This window comes from Temnothorax nylanderi, unplaced genomic scaffold, assembly GCF_030848795.1.
Source record: "Temnothorax nylanderi isolate EJ_2023f unplaced genomic scaffold, tnyl_v1.0 TNYL_tig0151_pilon, whole genome shotgun sequence".
Classification (NCBI taxonomy): Eukaryota; Metazoa; Arthropoda; class Insecta; order Hymenoptera; family Formicidae; genus Temnothorax; species Temnothorax nylanderi.
Window position 1 is genome coordinate 283,451 of NW_027249213.1, and position 23,502 is coordinate 306,952.

A 23,502-nucleotide genomic window follows, 5' to 3' on the forward strand; every position below is an offset into this window, starting at 1 on the left:
GAAATATATCATTCAGAAGATTGCACTGCCAACTTTCGCCCACTTTCAATCATCAAACGTATCAAAATATTCATATTGGTCATTATGACCAATATGCGCATTATGCTCGTCGTTATAGAATTACTCGCGAATAAATCTGCGATCTAAAAACAACAATACGTTGTTGTGACATATGCCAATGTCTGTGTTAGATATATAGCTTAACTTTTTCTCTCTTTTACCGTACAACGCTTCTACTACTTGTGAGTAGATAGATCGCTGAATGACTCGACAGTTTTATCGATGGTTGAACTAAGAGTATCCTATTCAATATATCTTTCTTCTCAAGTACACTATATTAAATCGAGCGACTGCATGTACACGAATTCGAACAATCTCCTTAGGCTACCAAATGTATACCAACTTATCAAGCTGGAAGACAATTTAAAACTATAGTAATGTAATAAAGTATTTTCATAAAACAACAATAATTGTGCCTGTAATGTTAAAATAATATACGTAATAATATATACGCTATCACATATTTTTTTCATATATTAAGCAAAAAAATTTAGTTTTAAATTGAATTTTGGAAATATTTATGAATAGAAAAATGCGATGAGTGGAAAACGGAGAGTTATGTTTGAAGACAGATAACTAATAAAAAAGATTTTCGATTTTTTTAGACTGCAAGGTATAGCTTGAAATATAAATAAATAAATATCTTTCTTATAATCTTTTTTTATACTGTCACAAGTGTTTCAAAAGTTATGTGGATTGTTACGATGAACACCCTGTATATTCTTTTGTGAAGAGGGGCAGCAAATGAGGCGTGTGACTCAGATCTTTTGTCACGTCCGTTTAAATCTGTATAAATCTGTGTGAAGCTCTAGTTTTGATATATTTTCTACTGATTATTAACTTTTTTTATATTAATTTTAAACATTCAACTCCCTGTATGTGATCAATTTATTATACAATTTAATTAATAAAATATTTACATCTACAAAATATCCTTATCTAATACCTATACAATAATTTTGGAAATTAGTTGTGATTATTCAAAAAATAATTCAGAGAATACTGGAGAACGCGTAATCTTGATACATTTTGAAACTCATGTAACATAATAAAGATCATGAGAGAGTGACATTTTCTGCTCTTCGTAGGTGCCGTAGCCGACCAAGCTGAAGTTGATTTGGCAACCACCTTTGGGCAACGTGGGCGTCTAAGCGCGGTTTAGCGATTTCCCTCGGCGATGATGAAGACGACAAGAACGACGACGGTGACGAACGTGTTCACCGTTCCTGGTGGGGATCCAACATCAACGCGCTTGCGTCGGTCGTCATTTTGACGAAGCCATAGAACGGCCGGCGCGCCATACGAACGACGACGGGTCGCGCACTACGAGTAGGGCGCTGGTCGGCTCCGAAACCCCGAAGAGAAGGAAGAAGAAGAAGAAGATCGTGGAAGAGAGTGGAGGTGAACTCACCAACGATTGAGGCCGAGGCGATTTGACTTAGCCAGCGGCGAATAAGAAGAAGGCGGAGGGCGCCCCCAAACTGAGGATTCACGAGAGGAGTTGAATCCCACAAAGTACGAAGGGAAACCAGAACATTGTTGTTGAAAACAAGTAGAGGACGAAGCGAGGAAGATGTCTTCAGCGGTTGCTAAAACCTCTAAGTACACGTACCGCTCTACTGGCGGTGCGGGCACTGCCGATGTTAGCATCGAATACAGCGCCGACCTGAGCACTCTCACCAGACTCGAGGTAGGTCCTGCGAAAAAGTGCCTTTGATATATATCATATCCTTCGGTAGAAGAGAGAACAACGTCAATGATTAAAAAAAAATACCTTCTTTAATCGTTTCTTTTACTTGCTATCTTCTAATTATAACTGAATATTTCTGAATAACTCGAAAAAAATTCTGAATCTACAGCTTAGTGTCTTTAAGAGTTACCTAAAATTAATTATCAAAATCATTATTGTTTTATGAGAAATATATTAAAGTACGGATATATAAACTTGACGAAATTAAAATAATTAGATATCAGGAAAGTTTCTAATGGGATATATTGAATAAATTTGTGATAAAATATATATTGACTTTCAACGAAAATTTGGTTACACGATACGAGAATTAGAAATTCCTTACAATGAAAATGTATTTAATAATCGGAGAAATTGGAGGATAATTCTTTTCCTAAAAAGTACGAAACATTGCGTTAACAAGATTTGCCAGGCCACTCAATTAATACCGCAGCGATTATATTTATGTGATGGCGGCGAACGAAAGAGGACGCATCGACCGACGTTCTCCAACACTTCCCGAGGAAACGCACGGTCGCGCCTATTAATCGCTAGATTCTAACGAAGATGAAGCTTCAACCAAAGTTACGGTGCGTCATCAAAAACGTTGACCATCAGTGATGCGCGATGGATTCGCACATGAAGAAACGCGGAGCAGTGACCAATCGCGAAGGTAGTGAATCGCGAAAGTTCAGTGACCATAAGGGATGTTAGTGCCAATCCGACGAGGAAACAAAGTGTACGATGTTCTGTAGCTATCGGATTGCTCGTGCACGAAAATAGTCGGTGAAATATCGGTCTGAAATAACGATCGTGCCAGAGCGCCAGATCGATACCGCTTCGAGATACCGTCTGCCAATGATGTAGCTAAGTCCACGAGACACATTGGCCGATCCTTCTTCGGATCCGAGGATTTACTTTTCCACAGCGCGTTCCGTCTCAAGTATAAGAGAGCGTATTGTCGCCTCTACATGACCAAGTAAGATCGTTTGTTCATCCCTTGCGAATAGTGGCCTGGTTGCTTTTCTTGGCGCAATTTAACGTATCAGTATCAGTCTTTCTTGAAATAATCGCGAGCCGTGCGGCTCGAAGACGCGCTAAGCAGACATCGTCGTTCTCTCCTTCTACCGAGGACGAATCTATTCTACGGAGGCCGTCCGTCTTTCCGAAATACCGAGCCTCCGCTCTTGGATATTTTCGTCGTACGATTACGTAAAGCGTCGACCCTCTATAACGGGCGCCGTTGATACCCTCTAATCCTCATTGCCTCTCTTTTCAGGACAAAATCCGCCTGCTACAGGATGACCTGGAGTCTGAGAGAGAGCTGCGTCAGAGGGTGAGTTCCATGAATGTCTTCGTGTTCTTACAGTGTGTCTGAACACTCTTGAAGCTTCTTAATACATCAAGTGCAATGGCGGACATCGATGGCGCTTGCTGTGATATTTGATATCGAACGTCAAGATTATATTTGAGGAAACTTTGCTGTACAGAGGGTGCCCCAGGTTTTTCCATACAAACTTTAGTAGCATGTTCTATGAACAGAAATAAGAATAAAAATGTTATATAAACATAAATTCCAAATTACCTTATTAGAAAGTTATAACAAAAGTTAAAATTTTATTGAAGAAGTAATAATGGTTTTGTTAGGGAATCTTCGTTGATATTCTCTAGAAGTTCTTGGATTTCCTGCACACAAATCATACACAAAATAAATATCTTTGTATTCTTTGTTTGTGGAAACGAATTTTGGAACAATGTTCTACAAGGTACTGCTTGCTAGTATTGATACAAGTTTTCACCTTCAATCATTTCAAACAGTAATCATGATTAGAAGAGGCAGATAAGTAAACATCATCGAACGACGTATCACTTATGTATACGGCATGTCACTTATCCATGGCAAGACCATTATAATAATGTATATAGAAATAATTTCTTCAATACGAAATTCTAACTTTTGCTATAACTTTCTAATAAAGCATTTTAAGACTTATGTTTATATAACATTTTTTTTTATTTTTGCTTACAGAACATACTAAAGTTTGTACGGATAAACCTGAAACTCTGTTATAGAAACAAATAAATGATTAAATTGATTAATTAACTATTTTATATACATTCTCTAAAATGTTATAGTACACTAAAATATTTATGTGTTTTATGCTTTCATTAAAATATAATAATTTTATTAATTACTATTTAGTTAGTTTAGATTTATTTATTAATTAGTTAAAAATTAGCGCAGGCGTTTAACATGTCAACTAACTATTACATCATAATAGCATCAAAATGTAACATTAATAATAAAAAAAAAATGGTTTTATTTGGTACGCTTATTTGAAAAGTATTTACTTAAAAGGCATGTGCATTTTATAACAAGCATGATTAAAAAGAAGATAAAAGGCCAAATAGGCAATTTAATTACGAATACAATCTCTTTGAAAGGGAGCTAATATTAATTAAAAATCACGTTTGTGTGAAAATTCCTGTTTTGTTATTTGTAATCCGAGATTCGCGATACGACCAAACATTTCCATCATCAAAGAGTATCATATTGTCCGAACAGAATTACAATCCCATATCGATGATATACTCGGTAGATATCACTATTTGAAAAATGTACATAAAAAGGAACTAAGGATGCTAATTTATTGCAGAGTGGGGAGTATATAGTAGGTCGAAATGTCCAGCTCTTGAGTTGCACCTATTTTTAGGAACGCGAAGCGCTTCGGGATCGTTCCCGCATTCCTGCGCTGTATTCAACACCGCGCTTGCCTACTTTTATAAACGAGGAAAATACTATCACATAATCTCTACAGAAATGTATATGGCTCATAAATGTCTCAAACCAACATTGAGAGAAGATTCATATAAACACAATCATAAAAGAAACAGCTGTTTCTAGATAATATTTGAAAATTTAATTCCATTTACACAAACGAAAAGACTTTTCATATCACGATTTAGAACTAATTTCTCTATTTACAAAAAATATTTTTAATTAAGGAATTGGTTTTTATACGTATTACGTACAAACATTTTGTGAAATTGTATTCGTCTGACAAGATTGTATACTGCAAAAATTACATTCCTTTGATAATTATATTCATCCAGTTACGCGTGTGTAAAAAAAAAAGGAGCACAACGGATTTCAAATAGAAAATCAAAGTTTATAAGAACTTCTCAGATTTCATTGTCTGTTAAAATTCCACAGAAATCGGATTGGTGTGTAACGGACGCCATAATACGTGACTTGGATGATTGCCAAAAATTTTACTCGCGTTTTGAAGCTATAAAGCTCGAAAATTGATATGACGGTTACAGCGCACGGTGTACGCTTTCAGAACACCTTACATATCTTCGTTTATATGTGCAGAATGCATCATATTACGTTTAAGAATTTCAAACACTGGACTAAAGATGTGAAAGCAAATATTTTATTTTATTTTTTATAATGCATAAATACATGACAGTTTAATTTACTTTGACCACTAAATAGAGAATGTATTATGTAACTATAATAAAAGTTTAATTTATATATTTTTTTACATTAAATTAGTAAGTTTGTACAGTGTTTGTAGTTGCTGATAACAACTACTTTTTATTAAGTGCATTTATTCTTTAGTTATTTGAAATAATATGTTAAAATAATAATTGAAGTGCAATATCTAATAAATCAAAATAAAATCATGATCCATAATTTCATGCAACTGATCGTAAAAGTAGTTAGTCGCGATCTTCTTCTTTCGCGTTAAACGCTTCGCTTGTAATATGAATAAGAGTCCCAATATAGACACGCCGCGCTTGAAAATAGATTGTCTTATTCACGGTATGAAGTAACCTGACGTCAGGCTACCACTCAAGATATTGTGGCAAAACGCATCGTCATGCGATTTCTTTAATCAAAACAATAACCGTAACTTAACTGCATTTGTCATTAAGACTCATTTAAGGATTTTTTAAGGATCTTTACATAACGTCAGCTTACACAAGAGAGCATATAATATGAAAATGTTTTTAAGCTGAAAAGAACACACTTTGAAAGAAATCGTGTAAAAGAAGTAACATAAAATAATATCGAGTATCATAAAGTAATTCTATTATTTTTGTCATTAATTTTGATTTTAATTTAAAGTTTATTTGTAAAAACATGTTGCAATCTTCTTTCTATACATATACTTTTTTATACATGTCTTTATTGCATTAATTAATAATTTACATATTTTAAAAATCAATTCTTTGCAGAACATATTTTATATAAAACTTATAATTTTGAGTGTCGGTAATATATCATCATAAATTTGAAAATTATTAATTCTTTTTTTTTATATAATGTTCTAGATCGAACGCGAGCGCGCTGATTTAAGCGTGCAAGTCATCCAATTATCCGAACGTCTCGAAGAAGCCGAGGGTGGCGCCGAATCTCAAGTTAGTATTTGAATTTTACAGAGATAACTCTTTCGCAATATCAAATCGCTAAATGTAAATCATATATAATTAATGACTCTTTCGTTTAGTTTGAGATTAACAAGAAGAGGGACATAGAACTGGCTAAGCTGCGTAAACTACTCGAAGATGTCCATCTTGAGAGTGAGGAGACCGCACATCTCTTACGCAAGAAGCATCAGGAGGTCGTTGTCGACTTTCAGGATCAAATTGACCAGCTTTCGAAAGCACGTGCTAGGTTGGTAACGAGAAACATGACAGTAATTAACTCTTACCGTTAGTTATGATAAATTTGTACAAAATATTCTACAATATTTTTTCTATAACTATTTGTCTTACTACTAAGTATTTATAGATTCGATTAGCTATTTTAAGCTTTCAAATTTAATGTTTTGACTATAAAATGACTGACCGAGACCAGAGCTCCGTACATTTCGAAAAATGCGCGGACATATATACATTCGCGATCGCAGAGCAGCCGCGAATGTAAACGTTTGCTAATCTTCTGTTAAAACGGGAGCGCGCATAAGCGTGTTGCCAGGGAGCGTCAATAAACAGCCGAGAACTGGCCGGAAATTCAGCGAATAGCGGTTTCATAAGGAAGCGTCCCGTGGAAAGGACAAGACGCTAATAGGGAGGAAGTATAATGAATCACGATGTCACGTGTGTAATTATAACGCGGTTCGTCACAAACGAGAGTGACTGTAGGTAAGAAAATTTGCGCGAATCTCATACAAGTCGCACTGGCCACCATCCAAGCCAGAAAACGACTCGCAACTGAAATACGCGAAGATTCAGTACCCCGGCTTTTCTAAACATAGTAGCTTCTTCGAGGCGCCGATTCTGTCGTTCGTACAAGGACGATGACAACCCTGGAAATACGCATTAATTAGATCGCTAATTGGCCGCTCAATGGAACGTCCGTGACCGTTTTTATAGTTTTACTTTTTTGGTAGCTTTTCTGAAAATGGAACATTTAAGAGAAAACAATTTTCTTTCAGACAGTCGCATGAGCTGTCTGAAAGACAAAGTTTCTACGGTTCCGCAACACTAAATACTATTCATACTAAAACAAAATTAAGCAATTATAAGTACATTTACAAAATATTAAATGCAATTTTTAATTGAAAAATACAAAACAAATTGTACAAGATAGCCTAAACTTATATACATTCCATAATTAACATCCCTTTAAAGAATTATTATAACAATAGTTTTGTTATTTACAATACATTACACTATTATGTCTGAAATTTGCTGAAAGAACATGATTTTCCAAAATTCAATTCAAAACGGTCGATATAGTGCTAAAAATAAATAAGTAATCAACGCAGCTGTTACTTCATTTCAGAAATCCAACGACGCAAGTAGTGTCAAATATCATCTTGTTACATTTTCCTTATGATTTCACTGCCGATTATAAATCATAACCCACGCAACTACGACATTGACAAAATTTTTGAGCATCATAAAAATAGAAGTCAATCTATAAGTGACATATTTATTTTCATTCTCTCAATAATCTTGCAAAATATTTTCCGGTAATTTTAACTCTATCCATTGTTATCTATTGGTATAACTTTTGTCTTCCCCAAATTTCGCTCCCCAACTTTTTCCAAAAATTAATTTTTTAACCGTATCTTCAGTAATAATGCCACGCAAAAAGAATTTGTTATCTGTTCATAAAATAGGAAATGAGAAGAGTGATATGATAAGTCTCGTAACTGCGCAATTTTTCTCTCTCTTTCTCAATGCGAAAACACACTGTCTTCTTCTATTTCTCTCATGCGTTTCTCGTTCTCTCTCTGTCTTCCTTTCGCTCGCGCAGCTTATGACTATTTTTAACCGTGCGAGTCGCGCGGTAATCCACAACCCCAACGTTGGCGCGCCATATTAGTACACGCGACCGGCCAGAGAACCCCCACTATCTTCGGAATCGGCTAACTGACATCTTGCACCCTCTATCGCATGTAGGAGTAGGTCCTGTACTGCCCAAATTTCTTCATATTGCCTTTAAAAAAATGAAATTGCTCATAATATTCTTCTTAATGCGTACATTACGTATGGAGACAACGCGACAAGGTATTGCATTATACTTTATTTGGAGATATGTACTATTATCAGTTTAGACACCTAATCTTTTAAAATTTTCTCTTTTCAATATCTAATGTTACTGACGTGTCCTGCAGAATTTTTAAATTATTTTTAAGAAATTGGAAATATCAAAATTTTAAAATTTGCTTTATGGGTCGATAGAATATTTTAATTTTTATTAATTCGTGCTTATTTAATATAAGAAGATTTGTTTTTTCTCTCTAGCATATTATATAGTTATTTACAAATTTTTGACTATATTTAACCAATTTCATTAAAAACAGATTTTTAAATATTGAGTTACAAATTAAAAATGCAGTCAGTGTTTAATATATTGATTGTATTGAAGTTTAACGCTTTAATTGCTTATTTACATACAAGTATTATTTTTAAATAATAAAATAACATTCTAAAAATAAAGTTTTCTTAGCAAACATGTTTTGTGATTTCAGAGCTGACAAGGAAAAGTCTAAATTCCAGCAGGAAGTGTATGAGCTCCTCGCTCAACTTGACAACGTTACTAAAGAAAAGTTGATGTCAATAAAAACAGTCGACAAACTCGAGATACACATATCTGAATTGAATGTGAAAATTGAAGAATTAAATCGTACGATTGTCGACATCACCAGTCACAAAACTCGGTTGTCTCAAGAGAATATTGAATTAGTCAAAGAGGTGCAAGATCTCAAGGTAATAGACATTTTATAGCTTATAGCGTAATTATATTTTTCAATTTACTACAAATCATGAATTATTTACATAAAATTATAGGTCAACATCGAAAATGTTTGCTACTTGAAGACGCAAATCGCGGGTCAACTCGAAGATGCCCGCCGTCGTCTTGAAGATGAAGAACGTCGTCGCTCATTGATCGAAGCTTCTTTGCACCAGGTAAAAACAACAACTTTCTTCAAAGCAAATGGCTTGTCTTAAATATTTAATAACTCAATTTTCTTTAATGCGAGAAATCAGTGTTTGTTAAATAATTAAATAATTAAATAAGTAACTTTGATTATTATGTTAAAAATTAATACTTTATTATTTTACATATTAACAATTTTTTTATATAAATATTTTATATAAATATATATCATTAATATAATATTTCTTATATAAAGAATCAAAGAAGGTCGATAAAATGAGCTATTAGTTCCATTTTATATTACATTTTTTATTAAATATTAAAAAATATAAATTCAGAATACAATTCTATTCTGTTAATTAAAAGAAATCTATTAAGAATTAGATAAAGTTAATCTATTAAGAAATAAATAAAATAATTATTAACATGACTTAATAGGTCGAGGTGGAATTGGAGTCCGTTCGCGTCCAGCTGGAAGAAGAATCTGAGGCGCGTTTGGATATCGAACGTCAATTGGTCAGGGCTAATGGAGAAGTCTCGGTGTGGAGATCAAAGTTCGAGACCGAGGCTAACGCTCGTATCGAAGAGGTAATATAAACATTATTACAAAAATATAATTACATTAATTTAATAATTGTTTTCACACGTGTGTCATTAATTTTTTTACTTCTATCCATACAGAAATCCGAGATGATAAATTACTAACAAATATTTAACATAATTTTATACAGGTGGAAGAACTTCGTCGCAAATATTCCGCTCGCATCCAAGAACAGGAAGAACAAATCGAGACATTGCTTGTGAAGATCAACAATCTCGAGAAGCAGAAATCGCGCTTGCAATCCGAAGTGGAGGTTTTGATCATTGATTTAGAAAAGGTAAGATTTCATTGCTTTCCAGCTTTGCGCTGGCATATCTTTTCCTGAAAAAAAAAAAAAAAAAGAAAACAAATATTTCACATTCTTAGACAGAGAAAAATTTCTCATATTTTTATAACTCCTTTCTTTAAGGCCAATGGAACTGCTCGTGAACTTCAAAAGCGTGTTGAACATCTTGAGAAGGTCAACATAGAATTAAAGACTCGTTTGGATGAATCCCTCGCCATGTATGAGCAAAGCCAGCGCGATCTCCGTAACAAACAACAAGAACTGCAACGCGTAAATGCCGAACTCGACAAGACCCGTGAATTGAAAGATCAATTGGCCCGTGAGAACAAGAAACTTGGAGGTGATAGTCATTATTTTTTCATTTATTCCTGCAATACGCAATCTGAAAATATAGCAGCAATTATAAGCTGTGAATTTTGTAATCAATTATTATATTTTACAAGTTACTTTACATTTAGATGCGTTCTTAACAGAATTGAAGTCTTTCTTTATATAGTAAACAGTTCTTTAATGAGCTTTCTCTTTTGAATAGAATAAATATTTTCTTCACAAAGTAGAAAATTATTTAGACACTTAAATTATGAACTTTATTAATTCTAATAACGTTTATGTAGATGATCTTAACGACGCAAAGAATCAATTGGCTGACATGAATCGCAGACTTCATGAATTGGAACTGGAACTTCGCCGATTGGAGAACGAACGCGAAGAATTGGCAGCCGCCTATAAGGAAGCTGAAGCAGTGAGTAATCATCCATGCTTGTATAGTGTGGAATATTATTTTAATAAATAAGGTGTAAAATTATTAATGGTAATATTTATAATCAGAATTTTTTATAATAGATAAATTTAAATTTAAGAAAGTTTTAAAAAGATTAGTTTTATACTAATCTTAAATTCATCCTAGTAATCTAATTTCTTGAAATTAGTGTTCCACAAATCTATCTATCTTAAAGACTTGTTTGCTATGATAATCAAAAAACAAAATTTCTTATCAGTTTCCTATTTTTTTTAAATTATAGATTTTAAAATAAATTTATATATATATATGATTTCAAAAGATTAATTAATAATAATATAAATCAATATAAATAATATAAATATAACATAAATGATACTAAAAAGAAGTAAGATATTAAATGAAGAAAAATTTAATATAAGGGCCGCAAAATTGAAGAGCAACGTTCTCAGAGGTTGTCAGCTGAATTGAGCCAACTGCGTCACGAGTTCGAACGCCGCATTGCTGAAAAGGACGAAGAGATTGAAGCTATTCGGTAAGTTCTTAAATATAGTCATTTTTATCTACTATATTCCACAATATCCCAGTTTTTTGTGGATTCTCTTTTAGAGATTTTGCAAAGAATTACACAAAATCCCTGCGACATATACACTCGTCATTAATTAATATTAATTGATTATATTTAATATTTATTTAATAGAGCTTATGCAACAGCTCATGATTTTAATGTATGTAGATTTTTTTACTACTTATATATATTTCTTATTATTTCCAAACCTGTTATATTAATTTTTTAGTTAAAATCATCTAATTTTAGAAAAGAGCTGTTATTATTACATTAAAATAAGGTTTACATTATTCCAACCTGGGATTAAAAGAAGGAAAATTATTCTTAAAAATATCATATCAATGCAGTTGCTCTAATATGAGAAAAATTATGTCTTTTTTGCTTACAATTAGACAAATTCGTGTTTTAGCTTTTAATGAAATTATATTATGGACTACGTGCTCATGTGGTTATTCTTGAAATTTTAATTTTATAATTAAATCATATAACACATAATCGATAATGCAAAAAAATATTATCGTAATGTAAGTAATAAAATATAGGTTCAATTGTATTATCTTAGACTGTGATATTATCACTACTATATTTGATCAGTTATCGTAAATCGAGAAGTGCTATTATTAGTGTATATAAAATGTTAATTAAATTTATCAATGATTAATTCATATATTTAACTTTAACGAGTAATGTAAATAATTTCCGTCCATGACTTCTAATTGTCTACTTATATCTAATAAAGTTATATTTTGATATTACTAGTTACATTTACAAGCATTATTTTATTTAAAGCTAAGAAAGAAGTATAATATTTAATAAGAAATACTTAATTTTAGAAAATTAAAATTAAATATATGGACATTCTGATCGCTAATAATTAACGCTGAAATAAAATAGAATATATAGGGTAATAGAGTATAGGGGGATTGATATTAATAAGAACAGACGATGACAATTCATACAACGATACGATGCTATTAATAAGTACGATCAGTCATGATCCAATTATTATTGAGAGGTGCTGATTGGTTGTCCCCGATGTGGCAATCGCGACGAAAACTACAAAAGATACCACCTAACCATCGGCCCAATTTTTGTCGACGATCTTGTCGCAAGTGTCACCATCATCTGTAATCATCTATTCACCAAAATTACAAATGCATCAAAAAATCCATCACGCAATATATTAGATAAAAAATCAGAAGCCTGACAATAACAGAATATAATTAAACTCTCTAGACACAAAAAAGAGACGACAATTTGAAAGATTCTTTACATCAATCACAACACTGTTTTCCATCGCAATCTTTAAATTACTCGAACCAAAAAGTAAAGTGAACATTTGTGTGGACATCTAAAATTTTTATCAGGAATGGCGAGTTACATGCCACCAATTCATATGCCATTAGAATCAAAATGGCGACATTATCCGACGTACATCTACTCAAGAAATTACGGATACGGAATGAATTATTATCAGCCAATGATTGATTATATCGATAACAAGAGATTATCGCTCACTTCGAGATCATCTTTACCAGAGCTTGAGAGAAGAATAGAATTACCCGAATTACCCTGGTCTGATGGTAGAGTCTTATGGGAAGACAAAAAGGTACAGCCCTATACGAGAAACGACCTTATTAAATATGCAATCGACGCTGAGGATGAAGCCAGAGATCACCTGTCTCGTTTTAAGGTACGGTAGCGAGAAACGCTGATAAGTTTTCGCGAATGGGAGTTTCTGGGAAATACGAGGCGATCCGTTCTCCGAGTGCTGCGCGACTTGGTGACTGCTTGACCTTTTCGGTTTCTAAATTTGGTGCCGCGGAAGAGACTGCTTCGTTTCAAGTGGCAACGATCAAAGACGTGTGCACGAATGCCGTGCGTAATTCGTGTCATTATTGACGGCGTTGAATTTTCTCCTATCGCGACTTATTTTATTTTGTTTTTATGCAGAAATACGCAATAACAATCCATCGGAGTTCTTCTTATTTAATTTTGTATGTAACAGATAGAAATTAATTATACTAACGAACTTGCTTCTTTGATATTTATAATTCCTTTTATAAATCATAATTTTATAAAAATAATATGCCAGGAATAATGCAAAATTAATTTATGAGGAATACTAATCAGTACATAAATGTTAAATGTGTGGCAAATAATGTTTATTAAAATATAATAATCAATTTGCTTCTTACATTTTTTTATACTTTCAAATGTAATCGTGTATATTTCTTTTAAAATATTGTCACGTTACAGAAGATTGCATTATCAAAATAATCTAAGATATTTTTGGCTTTGATAATATTTATAATATTAAAAATATCTTTTCTAGAAAATAATAATATTTTCTTTGAACAACTGACATATCTTAGCATTCAAATACGAAAGACTATCTTATAACAATATACAATCTTAAAACCAATATATAGAGTATATGTATAGAGCATTTTCTATTAGTATTTAACAGATAATTCGCTGCGGAAGCTTTCTATCATCAGCTGAGGAAAACTAACCGGGCTAATAAAAATATCGCGAAAGCGCTGCACCGAACGGTTTCTTGGCACCCTATTATTTGGACCATTCCTTGCAGTTCTGATCTAAGTCAGAACAGTCTGCCAAATCGTACAGTGCAAAAATCCATCTCGTGTCCCCGGACGAAAGGGACACTAGGTGTTCGGTGCATTGGCTGTCGCTCTTGAATCTTTCGGGAGGGTCGGCCCCGGTCGCGAGTAGCGCCGATTACTTTCGCATTCTGGACCGCTGCGGCTAAGTTTAGGTGACCACGTCGCGCAAGTGCGCGTGCATGAACGGAAAACGGTGGCGCCCGTTAGACGTCCGCCCGTGTAGAAAAACACGAGCGACCGACGTGCGACATAAAATTGACGCTTACCATCTGTCTACCTGACGTGTCCGAAGATAGCAAATCGCTCGGACTTCAGCCTGGCCAAGACCGTGCAGGCCAGCCGCGTGACCAAGGAGATTTTTCCGCGCACCGGAAAGGACCTAAAAAGTCTACCCATGCCTCTGATGTTCGCCAGCGCTCGTGCCCGCAGCGAGGTCAAGGAGATCCAGCAGGAAGCGAGGAGCGATATTAAGCTACAGGCGTTGAAAGATGTTCAGATGATGACCGAGGTGAATGACGCGCTGGAGCATGGCAAAAGTATGCGTGGCAAATCCGCGAAAGCGATAGAATTCCATCTGAGGACAGAAGCGATGAAGAATCTGTCCAAGAGCCAGGAATTGGCTGACATACGGAAGTTCCAAAGGGAAACTGTGCACTCTCTCTGGGACGACGCGGCACACGGCAGATTGATGAACGAAAGGACCAAGGCTCTGATCGACGAGGACAAGCTGACGCAGCCGTTTAATACGCTCAGTAGGGAGCTACGTGGATTCGAGCAGAAGTCCAGCAATTATTTCCTAGATAAGAGGTATCAAGATCGTGCGAGGCGAGAACTTTTGTATGGCTGTCGAGGATGCGAGTATTATAATGTTAAGCGTAGTAGATAGGTAAGAGTTGTGTTACGACCGAGTTCTCAGTAGAAAAAGGTATAATATTTTATTTTCTAGAAAAGTAGAAATGCGTGAAATAAAGATGAATTATTTTAAAAGGTGACATTTGGTTTTATATCTCAAAGAAGCTTATTTCTTTTATAATTTCTTATTTTAATACCCCCTTGTCTTATGACATTATGTACGAAACATATCAGTTAGTATCGATTTTCAAAAGTAGAAATATTAAAAATATTGTATATGTCTCTAATGGCTCTCTGATTCTTAAGTGATTATGTAAAAGCAGCCGAAAACTAAATCCCAGGATGAATGAGGTAAACCAATGGAAATCAAGACGATAATAAGTAGAACAAAATATTGAAAACTTTAGAATGGTTTGGATAATCAAGGAAAAAATATAATTATTCAAGAAATTCCTAGAAATAGCTGTAATTGAAATTTTAATTATCAAAAATTTCTTAAATAATATTTACCAAAATATAAATAGTACAAAACAATATTTGAGATTAAACTAGATTTGCGTTTACAAGTTTACATTGAATGAAATTAATAGCAAACAGACCAGCATCGAAATCGAGCAGCTGAATGCACGCGTGGTGGAAGCCGAGACGAGGCTGAAGACCGAGGTTCAGCGTATAAAGAAGAAGCTGCAGATCCAAATCACCGAGCTCGAATTGTCCTTGGACGTTGCCAACAAAAACAACATTGATTTGCAAAAGACCATTAAGAAACAATCTCTCACTTTGACCGTAATATCGAGATACTTACACGTAATAGTCAATATATCTAAAATAGCGCCCATTATACACATTGAATTTTTTTTCAGGAATTGCAAGCTCATTACGACGAAATTCAGCGCCAGTTGCAAGTGACCCTAGACCAACTGGGCATCAGTCAACGTCGTCTCCAATCATTGACGGTCGAGCTCGAGGAAATCCGCGGCAATTATGAATCCGTAAGTAGAGTGATTGATTCGATGCGTTTAACTTGAAAGAGATTGATTACAATGTGTGTTCGAAAAGTTTAGTTTATCCTCCGGATAAGCGAAGGTACGACGAACAAATACTAAATATTATATAAGCGTTACGTAACGGCTGTGTAAAAAGTAGAATTTCGTTGAAAGGCCCTACGCGCGAAGAGGACTGTCGAGCAGCAATACGAGGAATCGGTTAGCCGTATTAACGAGTTAACTACGATCAACGTAAACATCGCTTCGTCGAAGGCTAAACTGGAGCAAGAATATTCCACCTTGGCTGGAGATTACGAAGAAGTCACTAAGGAATTGAGAGTCAGCGATGAGAGATATCAGAGAGTGCAGAATGAACTCAAGCATACCGTCGAAATTGTTCATGAGGAACAGGAGCGTATTGTCAAGATCGAGGCTATCAAGAAGTCGCTGGAGATCGAGGTGAAGAACTTGTCCGTGAGATTGGAAGAGGTTGAGGCCAACGCTATTGTTGGAGGCAAGCGTATCATCAGCAAGCTCGAAGCCAGGGTAAGAAGATAGATGAAACTTTTCTAATTTTTAATAACATATATTCTTCAACCTAAATCATAACTGAAAATTGAATTCTTTTAAATACGTTTTGTTTTACATAATTAAATAAGTACAAAAGTATAATATTATAATAAAATGTCTTTAGTTCTTGTAAAAAATTTTTCGTGATGTATGAAATAATGTGTTATCAGTATTGTATGAAATAATGTGTTATCAGTGTAATCAGTATTGCGTTAATCTTTATTAAATTTCGTTTTCATAATAATTTTTGTCATCACAGATTCGCGACCTGGAACTTGAGTTGGACGAAGAAAAGCGCCGACATGCCGAGACTGTGAAGATCCTGCGTAAGAAGGAGCGCAACATTAAGGAGGTAATGATTCAAGTTGAAGAGGATTCGAAGAACATCGCCTTGCTGCAGGAAGCGCTTGACAAAGCCTCCCAGAAGGTCAGCATTTACAAGAGACAGCTGCAGGAGCAGGAAGGCATGTCCCAACAGAGCGTCACCAGGGTCCGCCGATTCCAAAGAGAGCTCGAGGCCGCGGAGGATCGTGCCGACACGGCAGAGAGCAATTTGACCCTGATCCGCGCCAAACACCGCAGTTTTGTCACCACTTCAACCGTGCCCGGTTCCCAGGTGTACCTCGTCCAGGAGACGAGGCAGGATCTGTAAAATAACCACCGTCACCCTTTACCACTTCGAGCGCCATGTCGTCGTCTTTATGAACGTACGTGTAATACAAAAGCCATAAGTATGATCCATATAATAATGTAGAACAATTAAATTTTTTAGTAACTAATAATAATTAATCATACGATTAAAGCGCGAGATCTTTTAATGTTTGATTCTGATAAAATTAATAGATAACAGATTAAATTTTCCAGTTATTATTAAATAAGAAGAAAATTTAATGCGGTGCTTAATTTTGACAGGCACATTGAACACCCTACGAGAAAAAAGAAAAGAAAGGGAGACGCGACATCAATCATCAATAAAGAGGCCGAGAGAGAGTTTTCAACGGGCCGCACGGCATGTTACTTTCGAGGGGTTAAATTGGAGCAACCAGAATACGCGCACCTATAAACGTACGAATCGATGCCAGTACAGTGTTTACTGTCACGTAACGACCCGTCGTAAATTCGAAATTACTTGGCCAACGAAATGCGATACATCGCAACGAAACCGTTAAAATGAAAGAAAATTATAATAACACTCATTATCTAAGAAATTTACTCAAAGCATCAAAAGCGTCAAAATTAAGAATCGATACATCTTTTAACGAATAAACAAATAAAATCTAACTATCTTCTCATCTCAATTACGTGAATGCATATAATTAAACGTAAGGGCAGAGAAAACGGATAAGAAATACAAGAAGAGAACATATTACGCCATTCTATACGCGCAATTGTATTTAAATGGATAATTTTAATTCTATTCTATTACTATATAGATAGGTAACTATTGCCCATATACACAACTCTCACTGTACAACATACACAATAACCTGTGTCAACATTAATTTAATAAATAAAGTGAAACACGTACGTACGAAAACGTTTGTGTGCTTCATTTTCCATATTTCTGATAAATGTACACTATCTTCAGAAATTTTATCAGCAAGACTTATTTTATAATAAAATAATCAACAAACTGATTAGCAAACTGATTGACAAAATTTTTTATTATACCACAGTATATAGAGTTATTAATATATAAAATTATTAATATATTAGAGTTATTAAATATATCTATATAAAGTTATTAATGGTGGACATGCAATGTCTCGAAAAATCACAATCATAAAAATTGAAAACTAGAACAATATGCTGAAAGGGCATAATCTCGAAATCTTAGAAATGAGACAATGTCCCGAATATACCTATATAATCTTGAAATATAAGAAACATAAGAAATAGGGGAGACCGGGGCTATATATATATATATAGATATATGTATACATATATGTATATATGTATACATATATGTATATATATGTGTATATATATGTATATGTATATGTCAATTGGCTAGTTTGACGACAACCGCCGTTCAATCGTATAGGGTAACTCCAGTGTATATGCCGCACCTAAGGAAAACTTAATTTATTGAGTACTATTTAATATGTTTAAGGCAAATGAATTATACCAATAAAAACTTTATACTGTCTACTACTATAAAAAAATTTAGAAATATGAATTATTTATTCTTTGTACTTAACAAAAAAAAAAAACTTTCAGAGACCCTTGCATTTTTGCCATATATCCCATAGGGGTGGGATAAATGATATTCATAGGTAGAATAATCGCCTTATAAAAAATTACAAGTAATGTTTATAAATAAGGTAATAAAATGTCATAATAAGTTATAAAATGTGTGTAAAAAGTTACTAAGGTGTAAGAATGATAAACAAATTATAAAACTGGAAAAGTTTTAAAAGAAAATAGACGAACGATAGATGCTTTAAAGGTTATTGTTATATGATCCCAAAAAAAAAAGGAAAAAGAACACATAAGAGATTTTGATTTTTACAGAGTGTTTGTATGGCATAAATCCCGCACGCTAAAAATGCCATATATCCTAAACAGGTGGGGTATTCAAGATATCAAGCTAAACAAAGAATACAAGAGCTATGCACTTGCATTTTGTTGTATTCCATTTTTTACTATCCCTCTACACTTATGTATCATGAAATAACCATTAAACCTTTTACACTCTTTACAGTAATCATTTTGCGTAGGTCGTAATATATCGCGCTACTTACTACATTGAAAAATCGATTCACCTCACGACGGTTTCGTTAATATTAACAGTAAAAAACTGAAATTACAACACAATACTAATATAGCATAAAGGCACATAACAGAATAATTGCGAGCAAATACCTTCATTCCTTCTATTTTTTCTGACTTCTGCGGCGTAAATACCGAAGTTACCCTATACTTTGACGACTGTCGTTAAATTAACCGTAACGATAAAAAGCGTATAGTTTCACGATCGACACTATATAGATTGACAATATTAAGTGGTACATTGGCGATTTTGACGACAGTGAACAAATAATATAAATTTACCTTATATATCTTGACGAGAACATATATTAGTTGCTTTCCATTTACACTCAAGTGATCTGAGTCACTCAATTATGTGAGTATTTTATACTCAGGTAAGATATGTTATTTTGTATTTACCTGCTTATTTTGGTGACAAAGCTATCGCATAATAATACAAGTCCATAGCTTCACTTTTAATGTGAGTTTATTAGATTCATTAAAGCACTTGGTCTCGATTGTGGATAAAAACTCAGTTGAATTTCACTTGCCAGCAAAAAGAACGTGCATTTAACTGAGCTATGACGTCACAAGTGAGAATTATCTGAGTTTTGATGTAAATGGAAAGCAACTATTTATTCCATATAATTTTAGCCAAAAATGACTCGGATTTTGATATAGTTCCGGAGTCGGCGCGCAACAAAAATACTTAATAAAAATCCATCAAATTAGCTTGAAAAAAAACATTATAAACGAGAAAAAAAGGCTAAAACCATTTTGTAGTGCTTTTCTATGATTTTTCTATATATCATTTATGATTGCCGAAATATATATTACTATAAGTGTTTAATGAAAATAAAAAGGCGCTCGGCGCACGTTTCGTTAAGATCTCGCACGCTCTTTCGTCTTAGTAATCGAAACTGTAAAATTGTCAGTATTAATAATGACTAATTTTAATAGGGCAGATTTCAAACTAACGAATGCTTGTTGAATCGTCTTTCTATCGTTTGCGGTTGCCGAGATATAAGCGTTTGATGAAAATAAAAAATCGCTTGGCGGCCGAATCCTTAAGATTTTGCGAGCTTTCTCGTCTTAATAAACGGAAATATATAATTGCCAATGATAAAAGTGACCAATTCTAGTACAGTAAAGCACGATCTAAAAAGTGCTTTTTGAATCATCTTTCTGTCTTTTACGATTGCCGAGATATAAACGTTTAATGAAAATGATGAATGCGGCGAGGCGCGCGATACTTTTGGCCAGCTCGCGCTTTATCGCTTTAATAAACTAAAGTACATAATTGCGAGTAATACAATTGAGTAATACCAATAGGGCAAAGTACGAAGAACAAAGTCTTTTTTTAATCATCTTTCTATCATTTACGGTTGCCGAGATATAAGCGTTTAATGAAAATAGAAAATCGCTTGGCGCCCGAATCCTTAAGATTTTGCGCGCTTTCTCGTCTTAATAAACGGAAATAAATAATTGCCAATAATAAAAGTGAGCAATTCTAATAGAGTGGAGCACGATCTAAAAAGTGCTTTTTGAATCATCTTTCTATCATTTACGGTTGCCGAGATATAAGCGTTTTATGAAAGTCAGAAATCATTTGGCGCCCGACCTTCACGGCACGCGCGCGCTTTATAATGTTAAAATAAACGAAAGGACGTAAATGTTATAGTAACAAAATCGAGATATTCCAATAGCGCAGAGTATAAACTAAACAGTCCTTTTTGAATCATCTTTATATCTTCGGTGGTTGCTCAGATATTTGCGATAAACGATAGGGAAGACTTTTTTTTCTCGCGCCAAGCCAGCAACACATGGCCTTGACCTACTTTTGAGCGGCGGGCTGTACATTGACCTACTTTCTAAATTGGCCTTGACCTAGATCGCCGAGTCCGGGAATGCCGGCGCGCGCGCGCGGCGTGCACGGCAACGTCTATCGTAAATATTTTGATGTTTTTGCTGATTTTTTAAGGTTTATTTTAAGTAGCGAGTGGCCTGCTTCCAAAGCAGCGTCGTTTACGCTGTCACAGCTTCCTCCCTAATGTGAGATGTATTATTAATGATATTGCAATCACATGAGCGCTAATTACAATATATTATGTCGTTTTTGAATGATGTTTATATCTGTGATGGTTGCTGAGATATATATATAAGAATTTATGAATCGTTGGCTATGCATTATGCAAAAGCATTTTATAATTCGATCTTTATCGTTTAATCTTGTTCGAGAGAGCATGCCTCACATTAAAAGGACAATGATAAGATAACAATGATAAGATGAACGTATTTCTTGAGATTAGTCCCGTGTCGTTTGTCGCATTTCGGAATTTGGACCGTCTTCCCGCCGAGTACGAGCGACGGGATTCGTATAGTTTCCTTTTTTTCGTTGGCTAGCATTATGCAACAATATTCTGAGACTTTTTATCGTTTGATCTTGTTCGAGAGATCATGCCCTGTGTTAAAGGGCACATAACAATGTTACATAACGTCATTTTTTAAGAATTCTTTAAAATTCGTATGCTGATTTAGGAAACGTTTTTATTGTGGTTTTTTTATATTCAATAACGTTTTAAGACATTTTATTTTAAAATCTTTGAATCGTATATTGTTTATTGGTATAAAGGCATAAACAATTAATGTACTATTAATATTTTTAATATATCTTAACCACCACACCACAAGATTCGACGGTAATGACTGATGATAAAATATTATTACATACTCGTATATTAAATCAACATGACAGCAATCGTTCGTATACCGATCAAATAGATTTTGCAATATACGAAGATTCTCCTGATTATAAAATAGTACCTGCAATATTTAATTTGTGTTTATTAATTAATGAAACAAACTGTTTCCTAAAACCACAAGGTATACTTCGTTGGATAAAACATTCATTACAGTTGATTTCAATTTGTTATCATCTTATTGTTAATCTTGCAATATACACATATATCGCTTATGCGTATACGCGTGAATTATATGTATCACATAACCAAATGTTATTAATAAATACATGTTAATTTAATGAAAAATATATATTAGTATTAAATTATTATTAAGTAATAGCGAGAAATGTATTATGCTTCCGTTAAGACGCTTGAAACATCATAAAAATTATGAAAAGAATTTTAAGTTATAAAGAAAGCGAGAATCTCAAGTTTAGGAGTCGTCTTTAATTCTTCAGAAATCGCTCCTGTTACGCGGGAAGCATGATGAGCAAGGAGGTTGTAGTAGGTATTCTCTAGCAGCGGCACGCCTACCCCCACTTATTACCCATCGCCATCGGAACGGCGCGCGGTGCGGATGCCCAGCCGACCGCGACGGCCAATCAGAGTGCTGGCGGGTATGCACAGAAGGGGCAGTAGGCTCCCGCGCTCTGACCAATAGCAGCGTGACTACGCAGAGGCAATGTGGGGAGGCAACACCCTCGCTCAGAATACCTCCGTCAACCTCCTTGCCTAACATGCTATCCTGATACTTTTGCCGATTTAAACGGAGTTTTCGACACCGAGAATCGCCGTTTTCGCCTAGCCTCTTATTCTAATATGTACTTTCAACTATTGTTATGATCTTTTGTGCATCTCTACGATACGTGAACGAATATTCTTCTATTGTTTTATTTTAACCTAACATTAAAATATGAAATTTCTGTTATTATTATTATTATTATTATTATTATTATTATTATATTTGTTAATTATATTCGTTTAAATTACAAATAATTGACGCGTATGCGGCGCGCAATAATTAACGCTCCAACTCATTTCTTACGCTAAACATGACACCATAGCGAATTGAAAAGACCCGTAATACATGTCTTTTTCGCAAAACGACCCGGGACTAATCTCAAGAAATACGTTCATCTTATCATTGTTATCTTATCATTGTCCTTTTAATGTGAGGCATATGCTCTCTCGAACAAGATTGAACGATAAAGATCGAATTATAAAATGCTTTTGCATAATGCATAGCCAACGATTCATAAATTCTTATATATATATATCTCAGCAACCATCACAGATATAAACATAATTCAAAAACGACATAATATATTGTAATTAGCGCTCATGTGATTGCAATATCATTAATAATACATCTCACATTAGGGAGGAAGCTGTGACAGCGTAAACGACGCTGCTTTGGAAGCAGGCCACTCGCTACTTAAAATAAACCTTTCAAAATCAGCAAAAACATCAAAATATTTACGATAGACGTTGCCGTGCACGCCGCGCGCCGTCATTCCCGGACTCGGCGATCTAGGTCAAGGTCAATTTAGAAAGTAGGTCAATGTACAGCCCGCCGCTCAAAAGTAGGTC

The 23,502-nt window shown here is 34.4% G+C and overlaps 2 protein-coding genes across 3 annotated transcripts; both read left to right on the forward strand.

The window, feature by feature from the left end:
* Positions 1 to 1,339: 1,339 nt before the first annotated feature.
* LOC139777503 (paramyosin, long form) lies at positions 1,340 to 17,957 on the forward strand. 2 transcript variants are annotated; one of them, XR_011719378.1, is made up of 16 exons: positions 1,341 to 1,750; positions 3,069 to 3,125; positions 6,131 to 6,217; positions 6,307 to 6,473; positions 8,782 to 9,019; positions 9,101 to 9,220; positions 9,630 to 9,779; positions 9,923 to 10,069; positions 10,202 to 10,418; positions 10,693 to 10,820; positions 11,240 to 11,352; positions 15,455 to 15,650; positions 15,728 to 15,856; positions 16,025 to 16,396; positions 16,680 to 17,127; positions 17,333 to 17,957. XR_011719378.1 is itself a non-coding variant. In XM_071714973.1 (15 exons), exons 1-15 carry the CDS (start codon positions 1,634 to 1,636, stop codon positions 17,070 to 17,072), a joined length of 2,631 nt encoding a protein of 876 aa, XP_071571074.1. In that variant the 5' UTR covers positions 1,340 to 1,633; the 3' UTR covers positions 17,073 to 17,131. The 2 variants fall into 2 exon arrangements, 1 of the variants encoding a protein (XP_071571074.1); XM_071714973.1 differs by lacking the exon at positions 17,333 to 17,957 and having other exon boundaries at positions 1,340 to 1,750; positions 16,680 to 17,131.
* On the forward strand, positions 11,359 to 15,004 carry LOC139777505 (paramyosin, short form). Its single transcript, XM_071714977.1, has 2 exons — positions 11,359 to 13,078; positions 14,305 to 15,004. The coding sequence occupies exons 1-2, from the start codon at positions 12,755 to 12,757 to the stop codon at positions 14,896 to 14,898; spliced, it is 918 nt and encodes a 305-aa protein (XP_071571078.1). The 5' UTR covers positions 11,359 to 12,754; the 3' UTR covers positions 14,899 to 15,004.
* Positions 17,958 to 23,502: the final 5,545 nt, after the last annotated feature.

Excerpts from the sequence above, each read along its gene's own strand:
- LOC139777503 (XM_071714973.1), top strand. The coding sequence starts at position 1,634 with ATGTCTTCAGCGGTTGCTAAAACCTCTAAGTACACGTACCGCTCTACT. Across the intron at positions 3,126-6,130 it reads AGAGAGAGCTGCGTCAGAGG|ATCGAACGCGAGCGCGCTGA; the intron begins GTGAGTTCCATG and ends ATAATGTTCTAG. Across the intron at positions 10,070-10,201 it reads TGATCATTGATTTAGAAAAG|GCCAATGGAACTGCTCGTGA; the intron begins GTAAGATTTCAT and ends CCTTTCTTTAAG.
- LOC139777505 (XM_071714977.1), top strand. The coding sequence starts at position 12,755 with ATGGCGAGTTACATGCCACCAATTCATATGCCATTAGAATCAAAATGG. Across the intron at positions 13,079-14,304 it reads ATCACCTGTCTCGTTTTAAG|ATAGCAAATCGCTCGGACTT; the intron begins GTACGGTAGCGA and ends ACGTGTCCGAAG.